Source organism: Aythya marila, assembly GCF_965140915.1.
Source record: "Aythya marila genome assembly, chromosome: 1".
Classification (NCBI taxonomy): Eukaryota; Metazoa; Chordata; class Aves; order Anseriformes; family Anatidae; genus Aythya; species Aythya marila.
The window spans coordinates 206,128,246-206,145,524 of record NC_139042.1 but is presented as its reverse complement, the minus strand read 5'-3'; the positions used below and the strand labels follow the sequence as shown (position 1 = coordinate 206,145,524).

General features: G+C 59.1%; 2 protein-coding genes across 2 annotated transcripts in view; both read right to left on the bottom strand.

The window, feature by feature from the left end:
* Positions 1-4,451, bottom strand: part of UBE2H (ubiquitin conjugating enzyme E2 H) — a 44,979-nt gene extending 40,528 nt beyond the window's left edge. Inside the window, exon 1 of the mRNA XM_082784778.1 lies at positions 4,166-4,451. Coding sequence (XP_082640904.1) covers positions 4,166-4,218 — 53 coding nt within the window. The 5' untranslated portion in view covers positions 4,219-4,451. The remainder of the gene's footprint in view (positions 1-4,165) is intronic.
* A 2,099-nt stretch (positions 4,452-6,550) lies between these two features.
* On the bottom strand, positions 6,551-17,104 carry ZC3HC1 (zinc finger C3HC-type containing 1). Its single transcript, XM_082784771.1, has 10 exons — positions 16,982-17,104; positions 14,284-14,394; positions 12,695-12,846; positions 11,363-11,446; positions 10,870-10,997; positions 9,551-9,708; positions 8,939-9,140; positions 8,025-8,234; positions 7,660-7,869; positions 6,551-6,986 (listed from the first exon to the last, which is right to left on the bottom strand). The coding sequence occupies exons 1-10, from the start codon at positions 17,092-17,094 to the stop codon at positions 6,918-6,920; spliced, it is 1,437 nt and encodes a 478-aa protein (XP_082640897.1). The 5' UTR covers positions 17,095-17,104; the 3' UTR covers positions 6,551-6,917.
* Between the last annotated feature and the right edge of the window lie 175 nt (positions 17,105-17,279).

Sequence of the window (17,279 nt, the reverse complement as noted above, 5' to 3'; positions counted from 1 at the left end):
AAGAACCAGGCACGGAGCCCCAGCAGAGGCTGCCTCACTATTGGGAACACCCCAAATCCCTTTGAGGCAGGGAAATAGTTAGTTACCCTAAAGTGGAGGACTTCCAGCTCCAGCCAAGAGCCCGTCCAGGCAGGGGAAGGCTCCAAAATGCCACATTCAGCCCTAAAAACATCAAGAGGATGCCCTAAAAGTTGGTATTTAGGCAACCGAGATCCCCCTGCCCCCTTTTGGTTTGGTTTGGGCAGGACAAAGCAGGGATTTAGGGTCCCACCACGGCAGGTAGCTCTGCCCGCCCCGGCTGGCGTTGAGTTGGGTTTATTTATAACCCCCGAGCTGTGCCAGCAGCTCTTAGGGTGTGGGGAGAGGAGTTTTGGGGCTCTCCCAGCCCCAAAAAACAGACCACGAGCACCTCGTTGCTCGTCCCCAGGTGCCACCACGCCGCTCCCCTCGTCCCCGGGGACCTGTTTAAAGCAGAGCAGGAGGCAGCGCGGCACGGCCTCGGGAAATCCACATCCCGATGGGGGAAAAAATAAAGGATTTTTTTCCAGAATCGTCTCTCCTTAAAGGAAAAAAAAACAACAAAAGTGGTGAGGGAAAGCCGGCCGCCGAGCCCTACCAAAACAAGACATTCCAGCACAACGCTCGCTCTCCTCTTCCCCTGGGGACAGGCCAAGGAGAACAAAGGCACGTGACGGCCCCGTTGCTCAACGCGCCCTTGGAAGGGGTTCAAGCCGGCCGATAAGCCCGCTGCGACGGGCAGAAAAGAGGAATTTTAGCCCCAAAACAAAGCCCGGCCTACCCTCGGCCCGTCTTTGCAGAGCACACAGCGGGTTGCCAGCGGTAAAGGCTCGGTGGGTGAGCTCGGTGCTTTTATTCCTCGGGACGAGCCTAAAATTAAGCAGGGAAAACACCCGAAAGCTCCACGACCCCGTAAACTGGTGGGAACTGGGAGATCCTGGTGGGAACTGGGAGATTCCTGGTGATCCAGGCACTATTTTTAATTCCTTCCACGCACCGAGCAGGGCACCGCTTCCTTTTTTTCCCCCACTGCCAGCCCCGTTGCTTAAAAATAGAGCCGGGAGCATCCAGCCACAAAAGAAATCAACACCAAATCCAACTCCCGGTGTAAAACAATAAAAGGCAGCTCCGAGGCAGCCGTCGGGGATCCAGGGGGGGGTTGGGGACCCTCGGGTGCTCCCCCCTTGATGGGGTGAAGGCTTTGGGGCCGAGGTTTCCCCCATCAGCTGGCGGCTCGCTCCGCCCCGGCCGTGGTTTCCGGGTAGTAACAGAGCAACCAATCCGCGGAGTTGCGAGCTCTGCCCGAGGCCTCTCGCTTGCAAAAACACGGCGAGGAGGAGGCCGAAGGCTCGCCCCTAAAAGCTCGGGGGGGGGGGGGGAAGCAAAAAGATCCCCCCCCCCAAACCCCTTCCATCAGGAGCCCGGAGTTGGGGGCGCTCCCCTTTTCCTCCATAAATCGGCGCCCGGCGGATCCCAAAAGGTTTTGGGGTGCGGGCACGGCGCCCCCCGGCTCCGTAAGGGTTTGGGGTCACCTGGAGAAGTCTGGGGGGTCATAAATGGGGCTGAAAACCTTCCTCCCTCCCCTTTAGGACACGGGGACGGCGGCTGCGGCGTGAGCAGGGGAGAAACAATGAGTGACTCAGAGTTTCAGCACATCCTCGCCCAGGAGGGGTTATTAAAAACCCCAAGCAAGGGGCTCTCTCCCCCCTTTTTTCCCCCGCTGGAAATCCACGGGGAGAGCCCGAGCTCCCCCCCTTCCCCGCTCACAAAGAGGGGGGGGCATCCACAAAAGGCCCCCGGACGCGTTAGGATTGAAAAAACGGGGAGAAAAAATTAAAAATGATTAAAAACCAAAAGCCCCCGCTCGGCTCCTGAAGCTGTCAGAGGTTGGGGAGGAGGCGTTTGCTCGAGCTGTGCCCCCCCCTCTCTCTAAAGGCACCCCCCCAGCACGGATCCGCGCCGTTATTTCCCCAGCAAGAAGGCGAAAATGAGGCCGAAAAGGGAAAAACGCCACGAAAATGGCAGCAGAAACGGGGAGAAAAGCGCCGCGACAACAAAACCCTCCAGCCCCGGGGGGGTGCGGGCACCACAAACATTCCTCCAGACGCCCCCAATCCTTCGGTGCCCACCAAAAGGCACCTGGAAAGGGGGGGGGTCAGGGCAAATCCTAATTTTGGGCTCCCCCCGGGATTTGTTTTTAGGGCTCGGGGGGGGCAAAAGCAGGGCCTAGGGAGGCAAACAACCAAAAAAAAAAAAAAAAAAAGGCTGGGGAGGGAGGGAGGGAGGGAGGGAGGAGCGGCGAGCAGTCATCTGACACACGCACAACTTCCCAAGTTTGTTGGCCGCAGGACGCCGGCCGCTCGAAACCCCAAAAACACCGAGGGTTACGGGGTGATGAGGAGAGCTGGGCTCCGGGGAGAGCCACCCTCGGGTTTCTTTTGTCAGGGAGAGAGCAGAAAGGAGGTGTCGAGGGCTGAAAAACCTACCAGCGCACGGCCCCGGCGCCTCTGGAAATGGGAAAAGGGGAGAGGAGAGGGTTCAGGAAGGCTGCTGGCTCTGAAAAGCTGCTCTTTGTCTCCCAAAACGCCGCGGTGCCGGCTTCTAAAGGAAGAAAAATCAAGAAAAGGAAGAAAAAAAAAAAGGGCAGGGGGAGGGGAAAGGAGAGCGGCAGCAGCTCAGCTCGGGCCTCGGCCCCTCTGCAGCTCGGAGCCCTCCTGGTGTTGGCCCTATCCGTGATTTTTTTTGGGGGGAGAAGGGGACAAAAAAAATAAAAACAACAACAACAAAATAAACCCAAGCAGCTGGAATCGCCGACCCTCCTCCCGGCCCCGATTCGCCGTGTGTGTAACTTTAAACCCCCGGATAAAAATAGCCCCGATTCAGCCGTGATCGCCGCTCGTTTCCTATTTGCTCAAAAAAAAAAAAAAAAAAAAAAACACAAAACCAACAAAAAAAAACCAACCACCGCCACCAAAATACGCCGAGGGGAGCAGCGAGCACGCCGAACGTCAGCACAAGTTTCCTTCGACCAGCCACGAACGGCGGCGCTCTTCCTTTCCCCCCCCCCCCCCCCAAAACCCCTAAAAAAATAACCCCAAAAGCCAAATAAGTTTGGGTATCTCGCCGGGACCGAAATCAGACCTCGAGCTCTCGGAGGGGGCAGCCCCGGGTCTTGCTCTGGGAGGTCCTGGGGAAGATTTTGGGGGCTGTTGTCATCCGTGTCCCCCCCTGCTCGGCGCACGCCGCTGCCTTGTAAACAAAACCTATTAATAAAGCGATCCCATACCCAAATTCCTGATGTTTTCCATCCCGGAGGGAGGCAGGGGAAAAGGATTTGCCCCCCCCCACCGAGGGGCAAGAAGGAGAAAAGAGGGGAAAAATAAAAAAAGAAAAGAAGGAAGGAAAAATATAAACAGATCCAGGCTGAAGGGGGGGGGGAACCTACCCTAACCTGGCGTGTTACATAAACGGGACCTCCTCCCGGCCCCAAAAAGCCCTTTCCCCACCTGCTAATAAGGGTTTGTTTGGAGATAAACCCCCCCCAAAATAAAAAATAAACCCTAACTCAAAGCCCTGAAGCTGGCAGCTCGGTGAAGGGCAGGCTGCCATCGTGGGGGGGGGATAATAACCCTAATAAAAAACCCAAAAAGGGTTTTTTTTCAGGGGTTTGGGGCCACCCGGGGAGTCCTCATAGCGGGCAGGGGGGTTAATGGGGAGGGGGCTGGAGGGGGGCACCCTTAGGGTTAGGGGGGGTGCCAAAAAAGGGGGAAAATCCCCCAAAAAAAGGAAAATAAGGGGGGATTTGGGATTTTTTGGGGGGGTGAGGCCTTTCCCTGGATAAAAGGGGGGGGCTCCAGGCTATGGGGGGGGCCCCGTCCGGCCTTGCTGTGAGGCGAGGCCTGGGCCCGGCCTGACAAAAGGGCGATAATAAGGAGGGGGGGGGGGGGGGGGGTGGCGATAAAAGAGGGGGGTGTCGCGATAAAAAAGGGGGGATATCGCGATATAAGGGGGGGTGTCGCGATATAAAAGGGGGTCGGCGATACCGGGGGGACACCGGGAGGAGGAGAAGCGATAGGGGGGGGGGTTCCCGGTCCCCTCCCGAGGCCTAAAGAGGAGGAAGAAGAGGAAGAGGAGGGCCCAAGGATACAGCTTGACCACGTCGGTGTCCATCCGCCGCTTGCCCGGGCTGGGGGACGACATGGTGGCCGCCGCCCCCGGGGCTCCGGGCGGGCTGTCAGCGCCGCTGAGGAGGAGGAAGAGGAGGCAGAAGAGGCTCGCCGGGACCCAAAGGAGCTCGAAGGGTGAGAAGGGAGCGCGATCGGGGCTCTCCCTTCAAGCGGGGCCGGGGTCGCGGCCGCCGCCCCCCTCCTGTGGTGCCGCCGCCGCCGCCGCCGCCGCCGCCTCAGCCCCGCTCCGGTCGCCTCAGCCCCGAGCCTCACTCTGGCCCCCTGACGTCACCCGCAGTGACCTCACCGCCCCGCCGGGCTGCTATTGGGCGAGACGGGCCAGGGCCCGCCCAGAGCGCGGGGGGTGATGGGAGTTGTAGTTCCAATAAGGGGGGTTGTAGTTCGCAGAGCGTGGGTGGGATGCGAAGGGCCGCGGGTTCGAGGCTGCTGTCGGGAGGAAAAGGGGGAGGTTTTGGGGTTTGGGGGAAATTGTGGTGATTCCGGGGGGGTTTACCTCAAAATTCAGCCCGTGAAAACACCGTGTTACTCCACATGCCCCCACAGAACTCCACAGGGTCTCAGGTGGCCTCAGGGAGGGCAGCAACATCGCCCTCCAGCCGCCCCAAAAATTTGTGGGGTCGTATTTAGGATCACATCAAATGGGCACAGCATCATCATGAGGCACGCCACGGGATGTCGTGCTGCTGAGGCATCTCGCCCTGCCTCGGTTTACCCAACCGGACAGAGCAGAGGAGGCACCCGGAGGTGACAGCGGGTGGCAGGAGGATGACATTAAGGGATATTTTTCGGGATGCCGTGGCACCTCCACGCCCCAGGGCGGACATCCCGCATTCCTGACCCCGGCATCACCACAAATTCACCCAGCGTCACCTCCCCGTGCCTGCGATGAGCCGGCACTGCTGTGCACGGGGAGGCCACGCAACCGGGGAACCCCATAAAGTCCCCACCCTATATACGAGCCGGGGGTTGTTTTTTCCTCAATTTAGGGCCCTGACGTCCCCCAGCTGGTCCTCAGTCACGGGGCAGGATGTAACCTGCCGCCGAGGGGTTGGATTCACATCCTGGGTGAGTTAAACCCGGAGGAATCCAGGAGGAAAACAGCAATGGGGTCAGCGGTGAGTAAAGCTGTGGGGTTACGGGGTCCCCGTTTCCCTCGACTTTGATGCTCCTCGGTCACATCCAGGCAGGAAAATAGAGGGAAAAAGCAGGTTTTTTCTTTATTTCTTTAAATAAAATGGGGTTATAGGGACCACGATGGCATCCTGACCCTTTTTTTGGGGGGTTATCCTTGGGGTTGAGCTGCTGGCGGTCCTGGAGCAGCACCCACACGTCTGTAGGATCCCATGGGATCCCTGTAGGTGGGCTCACAGTGGGGTTGGGGACCCTCCGAATCCCACCCATGCCTAAAAACAGGGGGTTGAGGCTGGCCAGGGTGAGCAGGGATTATGGCATCACGCCCCCCACCCCACTGTGACACTGCCCCGTGCTTTGTGGGGTGGGTGAGGGAACGGAAGGGACTGGGGAACCCCCTGAGACAGAAAAAAAAATGAAATTTGTCATCCATGGGGTGAAGGACCACAGTTCCTCTTCAGGAAGGAAGAGAACCCCTTCCCTCAAACCCTAGATGTCCCCCAGAAGCCCCCCCAAAAAACTTGGGCAGGTAAACCTACAAGTTTTGGGGTTCAGGGCCGGCCACGGTGGCACCGTTGTGACTGAAAGCAGGGACCAGCCCCAAGCACAGTGGCTGCTGCCTTCCTGGGAACAGGGAAACCAGAAAATACCCCAAAAAAGATGAGATGGTGACGATTCTGTGAGATGCTTTAATAGGGAAACCGAGGCAGGGCCCCCCCGGTGTGATGAGCTCCTGGCTCAGAAACATCCCGACCCCTAAAATAGGGACAAGGGGGAGCTTTTGCTCTGAAACATGGGAACACCACATCCCTGTGCCTTTTCCCCCACCAATTTGAGAGCAGCAGACCCAAAGTGAGGAGGCCCAAGGCTGCTCTGGGGGCAGCTGTGGGGTCTGAGCCCTCCCCAAAGCCCCTTCCACATCCTCGAGGATGGAGACACGAGATCAGGGTTTCCTCCCTCACCTTTTTCTCCCTCTTTCGTGGGAAAGGAGATCACCACCCAAGCCAGAGGAATCCCCTGAGCAGCATTTTCCCCGTTTTTTGGCCCCAAAGCTCCTGCCTGGGCAATTTATCACCCCGGGACAGACGACGGGGACATTATCTGCTCCCAGCAGCTTGGGAGCTGATAATGCTCTTTGGCTCGACCCCGCTGCCGGCCCAGGGATCACTTTGCCCCACAAAAAAGAGCCACAGAAACCGTAAGAAAAACCATGAAATGTTTATTCCCACCTGGCATCACCTCCCCGTGCTTATGGGGGCAGATCCCAGCCGGACCCCAAATCACCCCCAGCAGGGTGACCGCGTCCCCCTCGGCCACCCCGCGCAGTCGGAGCTGTCGAAACCCTCGGGGTTGAGGGTTACAGCAGCACCTGGTGAAGGTGAGGGGGCTTCGAGGAAGGCATTTGGGGATCAGGGGGGTCCCCGGAGGCTGTTGTGGGGCTATTTTGGCACTGGGGCAGCCCGGGGATTTCTCAGCACACGTTGGAGGCTTCCCCGGTGGTTCGGTGCCGGAGCGAGGCGCTGCCCGGTGTCCCCCCTCAACGAGGGGCTGCGTGAGGTTCCCCCGGAGGCAGCAGCAGGTTCAGGAGGGATCCACGCTCTCCCACTGGCGGAAAATGCGGAAAACCTTGGAGGATTTCACCGAGAGGCTCTGCAGAAGAAGGAAGAGAGGTCAAAGAGCCTCCAGACCGGCCCTACAGACCCAAAAAAGCAACCTGAAATACCCCTGCTGGCTACCAGGACGTCAGCGAGCGTCTCTTTTTGGTGTTAGAGCCGTTTCCCAGCAGGAAAATCACGAGGGAAAAGCCCTTGGGGGGGCTGCAACTCATAGGAAGGGCTCGGGGCAAAGGGTGAAGCGGGAGGGCTGCAGCTCAGCCCCGAGCAGGAGCAGCTAACGGGGTTTTTGGGGGCACCCAGCACCCGCTCGGGGCGGGCTGCAGCCTCCCCCAGGCTCTGCAAAGCCACAGCTCCACGAGGCTGGGGGTGCTGGGCCAGCAGGACGCTGCTGGGAGCTCTCCAGCAGGACACGAAGTGAAACTGGAGCTGAGGAGGGCTGGTATTTATAGCAGCCCCCCCACCAGATCCGCTCACAGCACGTCAAGAGCAGATGAGACCTGGCCGGGAGGCTGCCAGAGCAGCCAGAGGGGAAACAAGCTCCAAAAACACCTCCTTGATCCTCTCCACCCCGTCGCTGGCTCTGTTTTTTTGCCCAAAAGAGGCTCATCTGCCCCAAAATCCCACCCGAAGGCTTTCAGCCCTGGGGAAGGCAGCAGCAAACAGCGCTCGGGTGCTGAGGATCGGGGCTGGGAACCCCGCAGGCTCACCACGGGCTCGGTTTCGGGCGCTCTGTCACATTTTCTGAGGGTCAGGAGCAGGTTGAGGATCACTCGCCAGCCGGGCTCTGCTTTGGGGGGCTCCTCCGGCGCCCGGGCTGTGGAATCCTGCGGGGCCTCCGCGCCCTCCACCGCGTTGACCCAGGGGCACCAGTCGCGATGCTGCGAGCTGGGATCAAAAAAACTCCTCGAAGAAACGTCCTGGGAAGGCAGAGAAGACGGGAGAGAAGGATATCAGTGACAGGATAGCTTAAAACAGGCCATAAAACCCTCTCCGTGCCCAAACGCCGGCCGGGAGCCGTCCCAGAGCTTCGTCTCCCCCAATTTTTGCTCCCTCCCGGCCCCGTGGCACTCACCGAGCTGCTGGAAGAGCAGAGCCGAGCCCGTTTGGCCCTGCGGACGGGGCTGGAGGGCACGTCCACGTTTTCCCCTTGCCCCATGCTGCGGGTGACGGGGCGGCTGCGCGGCGCGGGGCTGGCCGCCTCCAATTCTCCTCCTCGCTCCCCGGGGCTGGGGGAATCCCAAATCCGTGGGCGAGAGACCGCCGGGGAGGGGCTCTTCTCCTGCTGCCAGAGGGGAAAGGATGAGAATTAATTACTGGGGGAACCCTCCCGGGAAGGAATCGTGCAGGAAATTTGCGGGATGTGAGCTAAGGGACGTGCTCCTGCTGGTGGTGTCCCTGCTGGTGGGTGTAGGATCGCCAGCAGGTTGGAGGGGTTTTGATTTTGGCCCTTTTGGCCCTCTGCTCAGCACCGCTGAGGCTTCCCCTGGGGAACTGGGTCCAGTTCTGGGCTCCCCAGTACGAGAGGGGGGTGGACGGAGCGGGGAGAGCTCGGTAAAGGATAATCAAAACGCTGGAAGGGGTTTAAATATCTCTGATATGGGGAAAAGCTGAAAGCTGGAGCTCAGGAGGTTCCCTCTGAACACCACGAAGCATTTCTGGGCTGGGAGGGTGCCAGAGCCCTGCCCCAGGCACCCAAAGGTTTTGGTGTCCCCTCCTCGAGGATCTTCTTGGACGTGGGGCTGGGCACCAGCTCGGGGTGGCCCCAGAAGGACCCCAAAAGTCCCTTCCACCCCCAACCATTCTGTGGTTCTGTGATTCCTCGAGCCACCAGCACAGCCTGAAAGGGCCAGGGAGGCGCTGCCCAGCCCAAATCAGACATCAAAACCCCTGGCGGAGCCCCTTTTAGGGTAGCAGGCACCCAAACTACCTCACCCTCAAGCCCTGCGAGCACCCAGCAACCCCAAAACCCAAGCCTGCTGGCCCTACCTGCTCGGAGCCTGGAGGAAAAACGTCTTGGCTCCGCGTCAGCATCCTGCGCGGGGACGTGGGCACGGGCGGGCAGCGCTCGGAGGGTCCCGAATCCATCTCCAAGCCCCCAGGATCGAGCTGGTGGAAGCCCCACAAGCCCACCTTCCTCATGCAGCGCGAGCAGGTGATGACCGAGAGGAGCGAGGAGCCGGACACGGCGCTGCGGGGACGGAGCCGAGGCATGGAGGAAGGTGAGGACGAGCCCGGGACATTCCCAAAAATCACAGCTTCCATAAAGGACGTGGGTTTTGGGAAGGGTCACGGGTTCACAGCCTCAGCTGAGGGGCGGATGGTTATAGGTTTCGCAGCCCAATGTGCTGAGAAGGACGTGGAACCCCCCCGAATATCCCTGATTTAAATTCTCCTTTACATTTTGGCTTGCCACGGCCCAGCAGCACGCTCGGCTTATCCGCCCGGTGCCCGAAAACGTCGCTGCCCCCAGCCCCACCAGCTTTCAGCGTGGAAATCGGCACCGAACTCAAAGCAATGGTGTCTCTTCAGACCCTTCCCCACCCCGGGAAGAGATCTTTTGAAAGATCTTTTCGCCCTGGGGGCAGCCAAGCTACTCACCCGCAGGTCCAGCCGCACAGCGCCAGGACGCAGGCGGACACGTGCAGGGGCAGAGCCTCGGAGGAGAGCTTCACCGGCGCCTTCTCGCCCTCTGCCTTGAGCTCCAGCTCCTCCCGAAGCAGCTGGAGGAGCGAGGCGATCTTCTCCTCCGTCAGGGACTGGGGAAGGGAAGAGAGAGGCAGCAGAACGGGTGGTCAGAGGCAGCGCTCACCTTCCTGTGAGTCCAGCGGTGTTTTGGGGCTGGATTTGCCCCCTGCAGCTCCTTTTTTTTGTTATTGAAGTGCTGTCCTCGGGATTCCTGGCCTGGCAATAATGCTTAAATATCAAAAGGAGCACGGGAAGACCCCCGGCGTGACAGGTGAGGGACTCTCTGGTTAGAAAAGTGAGTCGGGAAAAGAGCGAGAGCCCCAAATCTGGCAAGTTAGCCCGGCAAAATACCCACAAACCACACAAGGCGTGGAGAAAGGTCCCAATTCACCGCCCCGACGGGCACGAGCCAGCACGCTCAGCCCTTAAATTCCCTGCTTAGCACACAAAAGCCACCCAGAGCCATGGCTCTCTCCTTCCCTGTGCCCGTTTGCCTCTGCCCTTGTTGCCTGCAGGGGTCCAAGCACCGTTTGCTTCCCCGCATGCAGAGCAGATCTCAGCTCTGCCACCAGGAGGCTGTGCCTTTGATGCCAAGCAGGGATTGTGAAAATATCGGTGTTTGGGGCAAGCCAAGAGCACTTTTGGGGCTGTTGGTGTGATGCAGAGAGAGAAAAGAGCCCTCAAAGGCTACGCTTCAGCTCCTGCCCCCCTGCTCCTCCCTTCTGCAGGGTTGAGCTCTCATCTCCAGCCTCTCGTAGGATCCTCAGAGCCCCTGGAGGTAATAAATGGGGTGGGAGCTGCCAGGGAACAGTCCCAAAGAGGGCTGTGGGACCCAAAATGACTTTTGGACCTTGCCAGGACAGGCCTGGAGCAGGACCTCAGCACTGCAGCCCCCTGACACCGGTAACACGATGGCACGAGCCGGCTGCAACCGTGTTGGGCAAGGGTTTGCATGGCAGAAACCCCCCCAAACCTGCAAGAAACCCCCCCAAACCTGCAAGAACCCCCCCCAAAGTGGCAGAAACCCCCCCATACCCCCTTTAAGGTGCTTCCACAAAGGCCAGGGGAAAATCACCCCGCGGGGAGCACCCGTGGAGAAAGCCAAGGCGACGCCAGACCCTTAATACGCACGATCCAGGTCCTCACCTGGAGCTGTTTGAGTCAGGCCGTGCCCAGCTCGCCTCGTTACGGGGCCCTGGAACACCCCAAAGCCAGGGCAGAGAGGAACTCACCATGGTTTTCATGTCCTCGGCTCGGAGGGAGGGCAGCTGCAGCTCCAGCTGGCACAGGCTCTGGAAGCGCTCCAGGAAATCCTGGAGAAGGGCTCGGGGCTCGTCCACCAGCAGCAGGGCGAAGCGGGCTGGAGGAGGGAAAAAAAAAGGTGGTTTTGGGTGAGACATCTGCTCCTCGCCCCTCATTAGCCTGCAGGGAGAGAGAAAACGAGGCCAGGAAAGGTCTGAGGATGTTTTTTTTTAAATAAAAGCTGGGCAGCCTCTCGTTCCTTTGCAGGGACCCGTCCTGGTGCTTTGAAGCACGGAAAGATTTTGGTTCAGACCTCCAAGATGAGCAGGAAGATAAAATCTATGAGCCTCCGAGCATCCCAAATCACCCCACAGATACAGGAGGAGAAGAGAACAGAAGAGACACAAGCCACAGATACGAGAGGAGAAGGGAAAAGTGATGGAAAGGAGATCCCGGAGCCGTGCTGGGCTCTGAGAGACCGACCTGGGCAGGGGTTGTCCGGCCAGAAGCAGAACTTCTCGTGCGCGGTGCTCAAGGATTTCTTCAGCTCGGAGCAGCGCTCCTTGTCTGCAAGGCAAAACCCACTGCTACTCCTCGGGGAAGGGGAGGGGAAGAACCAACAGCGAGCAGGGGCGAGGAGAGCTGCACCCGAGCCAGCCCCCAGCCCGGGGGGGTTCCTCTCCCCGATTTTACCTCGACCTGGGCTGCTGCCAGACCCCAGCTGCAGGAGCCGAATTGCAGCCCTGCCTGAAAATGCAGCTCCCTTCTCCCTAAAAATCCACCATTTCTTTTCATTTGGCCACACGCTGCGAGTTTGGGAACCAAAAGTTAGGAGTTTCAGAACCAAAACGCTCCTTTTAACGCTTCCTCTCCTCCTCCTCCTCTGCCCCCTGCTTATTCCAGGTCCTCCTAAAGCGGCGTGATTTCTAAGCGGGGCAGCGGGGCCAAGGTTTATTGAACAAAGATAGCCTGAGCAAACAGCGGGCACCGGCCCCATAAAGGCAAAAAAAATTGAGGAGAGGAGATGAAACTCGTTGATGGCGGGCAAAAAAAAACCCTTTCCAGATATCTGGGATAGACCCGGGTGAAGGAAAATAAGGGTTTGGGCAGGATTTGGGTGGGATTTGGGTGGGATTAGGGCTCGGGAGCCAGCACAGCCCCCGAGCACCAAGTCCTGCTCCTGTCCTGCAGGTGCTGAGCACGTCGCAGAGGTTGGTGTTTCCCTGGCACCCTCAGCCCTGTGCTTTTATCGCTCTCTCCCCGTGTGCCACAGCACCAGTGCGAGGAACCTGAGGCCAACGGGAGGAGTTTTAGTGCTGGAAATCCAACCTGGTGTTAACAGGGCAGCAGGAGGGCTTTCTGAATTGATTTACACGAGCCGAGCGCCTGCATGGACTGGCAGCACCAGCAGCCCCCTGCCCTTCTTAATTAAGAAAAGTTTCAAGTCTTTTTCATCAAGTCAAAGTGTTTTTAGTCGAGTCAAAGTGTTTTTTAGTCGAGTCAAAGTGTTTTTTAGTCGAGTCAAAGTCTTTTTAGTCGAGTCAAAGTCTTTTTAGTCAAGAAAAACCAGCCGAGGAGCAGCCCAAGGAGCCTGGAAACCCACCTCTGACAGCATCAGCAGGGAGTTTTACCACTTTCTCACAAACTAAAGGAACTTTCTTAGCTTTGCCCTTCATTTTCAGGGCCAGGAGGTGCCCGGCGCCACCCAGCCAAGCCCACAGGAGCCGTTTGGGCAGCCAGCGAGGTGCAGGATCCCAAAACCCGGCTGTAGGAACGTTGCCCCTGCCCTCAGCCCCACCCCTGGGGATAACTCACACTTGGCGAAGTCGAAGGCGAGCTGCAGGCTGGCGCAGAGGAAGGCCTGGCAGCTGGAGCACTTCAGCATGTCGCACTCCACGTTGGCCCAGCCGTACCTGGCGCACACCAGCGGCGACAGCTCGTGGGGCTTGCCCGCCCACTTCAGCGGGTGCCAGAGTTAAGGATAAAACCCCCAAAACAACCCCAAAATTCCCTGTAAATCTCCAATTTTAGATGCCTCATCCCTCACAGATAAAACCCCAAAATTCCCTGGTTAATCCTCACCTTTTGATGCCTCATTCCTCACAGACAAAATCCCCAAAATCCCTGTAGATCTCCCCACCTTTACACACCTCATTCACAAAACCCCCAAATTCCCTGGCTAATCTCCACCTTTAGATGCCTGGTTCCTCACACTCAAAACCCCAAAATCCCTGTAAATCTCCACCTTTACAGACCTCATTCCTCACACACGACCCCAAAAATTCCTGTAAATCTCCACCTTTAGACGCCTCATTCCTCACAGACAAGACCCCAAAAATCCATGGTTAATCTCCACCTTGAGATGCCTCATTCCTCATGGACAAAACCCCAAAATTCCCTGTAAATCTCCGACTTCAGACACCTCATTCCTCATGGACAAAACCCCCAAAATCCCTGGCTAGTCCCCACTTTCAGATGCCAGATTCCTCACGGATAAAACCCCAAAATCCTTGGTTAATCTCCAACTTTAGACACTTCATTCCTCACAGACAAAACCCCAAAAATCCTTGTAAATCTCTACCTTCAGACACCTCATTCCTCACAGACAAAACCCCAAAATTCTCTGTAGGTCTCTACCTTTACACACCTCATTCACAAAACCCCAAAATTCCCTGGCTAATCTCCACCTTTAGATGCCTGGTTCCTCACACTCAAAACCCCAAAATCCCTGTAAATCTCCACCTTTACACACCTCATTCCTCACACACAAGACCCCAAAAATCCCTGTAGATCTCCACCTTTAGACGCCTCATTCCTCACAGACAAGACCCCAAAAATCCCTGGTTAATCTCCACCTTCAGATGCCTCAGTCTTCACGGACAAAACCCCAAAATTCCCTGGTTAATCTCCACCTTTAGATGCCTCATTCCTCATGGACAAAACCCCCAAAATCCCTGGCTAATCCCCACTTTCAGATGCCTGGTTCCTCATGGATAAAACCCCCAAAATCCTTGTAAATCTCTACCTTCAGACACCTGGTTCCTCACAGACAAAACCCCCAAAATCCCTGTAAATCTCCACCTTTAAACTCCTCAATTCCTCACGAACAAAACCCCAAAATTCCCTGGTTAATCTCCACCTTTTGATGCCTTGTTCCTCATGGACAAGACCCCAAAAATCCTTGGTTAATCTCCACCTTCAGACGCCTCATTCCTCACAGACAAAACCCCAAAATTCCCTTGTTCATCTCCACCTTTACCCACCTCATCCCTCACAGACAAAAACCCCCAAATCCCCGCAGATCTCCACCTTCAGCCGCCTGGTTCCTCACCCGATGGCTCATGCCCTACAAAACCAACCCCAGAAAAGCCGCGGGGAGCCTTTGGGGTCGGCAGAAGGATATGGTGAAGGTTTGCACCCTGCTGAAGTAGGCCTCTTTGCTCGTCGACTCCGAGGGGGGGGCATCGGGCTGCGGAGACCCGTTAGCGGCTTGCGGCCCGGCCGCCGCGTCCTTCCTGAAGGGGAAAGGGAGCAAAACGTCCTCACACCCCCCAAAAAAAAACCTTCTGTCACCTCATCCTTGCCACTGGCTCTTTTTCAGAAGCCCCCGAGCCCCCCCCAGTAAGGGTTGAGCCTCTCGGAGCCCCCCCCCAGTGCCTCCCAGTAAGGGTTGAGCCTCTTGGAGCCTTCCCAGTGCCTCCCAGTAAGGGCTGAGTATCTTGGACCCCCCCCAGTAAGAGCTAAATTGGTGCCCCCCAGTAAGGGCCAAGCCTCTCGGAGTCCTCCCAGTGCCTCCCAGTAAGGGCCAAGCCTCTCGGAGCCCTCCCAGTAAGGGCTGAGCCTCTCAGAGCCCCCCCCAGTGCCTCCCAGTAAGACCCAAGTCTCTTGGAGGCCCCCAGTAAGACCTAAATTGGTGCCCCCCAGTAAGGGCTGAACCTCTCGGAGCCCCCCCCAGTGCCTCCCAGTAAGGGTTGGGCCTCTTGGAACCCCCCAGTGCCTCCCAGTAAGGGCTGAGTATCTTGGACCCCCCCCAGTAAGACCCAAGTCAGTGCCCCCCAGTAAGGGCTGAGCCTCTCGGAGCCCCCCCAGTAAGGACTGAGCCTCTCGGAGCCCCCCCCAGTGTCTCCCAGTAAGGGCTGAGCCTCTCGGAGCCTCCCCAGTGCCTCCCAGTAAGACCCAAGTCTCTTGGAGGCCCCCAGTAAGACCTAAATTGGTGCCCCCCAGTAAAGGCTGAGCCTCTCAGAGCCCCCCCAGTGCCCCCCAGTAAGGGCCGAGCCTCTCGGAGCCCTCCCAGTGCCCACCAGTAAGACCCGAGTCTCTTGGAGGCCCCCAGTAAGACCTAAATTGGTGCCCCCCAGTAACGGCTGAGCCTCTCGGAGTGCTCCCAGTGCCTCCCAGTAAGGGCCAAGCCTCTCGGAGCCCTCCCAGTAAGGGCTGAGCCTCTCAGAGCCCCCCCCAGTGCCTCCCAGTAAGACCCAAGTCTCTTGGAGGCCCCCAGTAAGACCTAAATTGGTGCCCCCCAGTAAGGGCCGAGCCTCTCGGAGCCCTCCCAGTGCCTCCCAGTAAGGTTGAGCCTCTTGGAGCCCTCCCAGTGCCCACCAGTAAGACCCGAGTCTCTTGGAGGCCCCCAGTAAGACCTAAATTGGTGCCCCCCAGTAAGGGCCGAGCCTCTCGGAGCCCTCCCAGTGCCTCCCAGTAAGGGCTGAGCCTCTTGGAGCCTTCCCAGTGTCTCCCAGTAAGACCTAAGTCTCTTGGAGCCCCCCCAGTAAGACCTAAATCAGTGCCCCCCAGTAAAGACTGAGCCTCTCGGAGCCCCCCCAGTAAGAGCTGAGCCTCTCAGAGCCCCCCCAGTGCCCCCCAGTAAGGGCCGAGCCTCTTGGAGCCCTCCCAGTGCCCACCAGTAAGACCCGAGTCTCTTGGAGGCCCCCAGTAAGACCTAAATTGGTGCCCCCCAGTAACGGCCAAGCCTCTCGGAGTCCTCCCAGTGCCTCCCAGTAAGAGCTGAGTCTCTCGGAGCCCCCCCAGTGCCCACCAGTAAGACCTAAATTGGTGCCCCAGCACCTCCCAGTGCCTCCCAGTTCCCCTTCCCATGCCTCCCAGTGCCCCGTGCTCCCAGCACGCCCCCTGTTACCACCCCCAAATCCCCCCCAGCACCCCCAACCCCTCCTCAGCACCCCTCTACCACCCCCAAACCCTCCTCATCACTCCCAAACCCTCCCTCAGTCCCCCCCAGCCCCCCCAATCCATCCCTCAGCACCCCCCAACCCCCCTCACCACCCCCTAAGCCCCCCCATAGCACCCCCCAAACCCCCTCTCATCGCCCCCAAACGCCCCCCATCACCCCCCAAACCCCCCTCAGTGCCCCCTAAATCCCCTCTCAGCACCCCCCAAACCCCTCCATTACCCCCAAACCCCCTCTCATCACCCCCAAACGCCCCCCATCCCCCCTCAAACCCCCCCTCAGCACCCCATAACCCCCCCAGCGCCCCCCAAACCCCCTCTCATCACCCTCCAAATGCCCCCATTGCCCCTCAGCATCCCCTAAACCCCCCATAGTGCTCCCCAAACCTCCCCATCACCCCCCAAACCCCCTCTCAGCACCCCCCAACCCCCCCATCACCCACAAAACCCCTCCCATCGCCCCCCAAACCCCCTCTCATCACCCCCCAACGCCCCCCATCGCCCCCCAAACCCCCTCTCATCACCCCCCAACGCCCCCCATCGCCCCCCAAACCCCCCTCAGCACCCCCAAACGCCCCCCATCCCCCCTCAAACCCCCCCTAACCCCCCCTCAGCACTCCCCAAACACCCCCAACGCCCCTCTACCCCCCTCAGCGCCCCCTAAACCCCCCATAGTGCCCCCCAAACACCCCCATCACCCCCCAAACCCCCTCTCATCACCCCCAAACGCCCCCCACCCCCCCAAAAATCCCCCATAGCACCCCCTAAACCCCCTCAACACCCCCCAACCCCCCCCAACCCCCCTCCCATCCCCCCCCCCCACCTCCATCCCCCCCCACCCGGGCCCAACGCCCCCCTCCCACCCCCCCCAACCCCCGTACCCCCCTCTAGGCCTCTCCCCACCCCCCCCACAGCCCCCACCCGTCGGTGCCGTCCCCCTCCGGGGCGATGCCGCCGTCGATCAGGTCCCGAATCTGCTGCGGGGTGACCCCGGGCGGCCTCCCCCGGGCCCCCGCCGGGCTGGGCGCCGCCATCTTGGTCCCTTCCGTTCCCAAAAAGGGGCCGGGCGGGAAACCGCTCCCCCCCCTCCCCCGCGCGCTTTCGTTCCGCCGCTTTTTCGTTCCGCCTCCCTTTCGTTCCGCCTTCCTTTCGTTCCGCCTCCCTCCCCGCTCGCTCGCTCGGCGCTCGATTGGTTCCGCCTGCCTGCCCGCGCCCACAC

Bases quoted from the DNA above. Each gene is read 5' to 3' on its own strand.
- ZC3HC1 (XM_082784771.1), bottom strand. From the start codon at position 17,094: ATGGCGGCGCCCAGCCCGGCGGGGGCCCGGGGGAGGCCGCCCGGGGTC. The intron at 14,395-16,981 runs GTGGGGGCTGTG...TTTCCCCTTCAG, and splicing joins GAGGGGGACGGCACCGACGG to GAAGGACGCGGCGGCCGGGC. The intron at 8,235-8,938 runs GTAGGGCCAGCA...CCCCTCTGGCAG, and splicing joins TTCCTCCAGGCTCCGAGCAG to CAGGAGAAGAGCCCCTCCCC.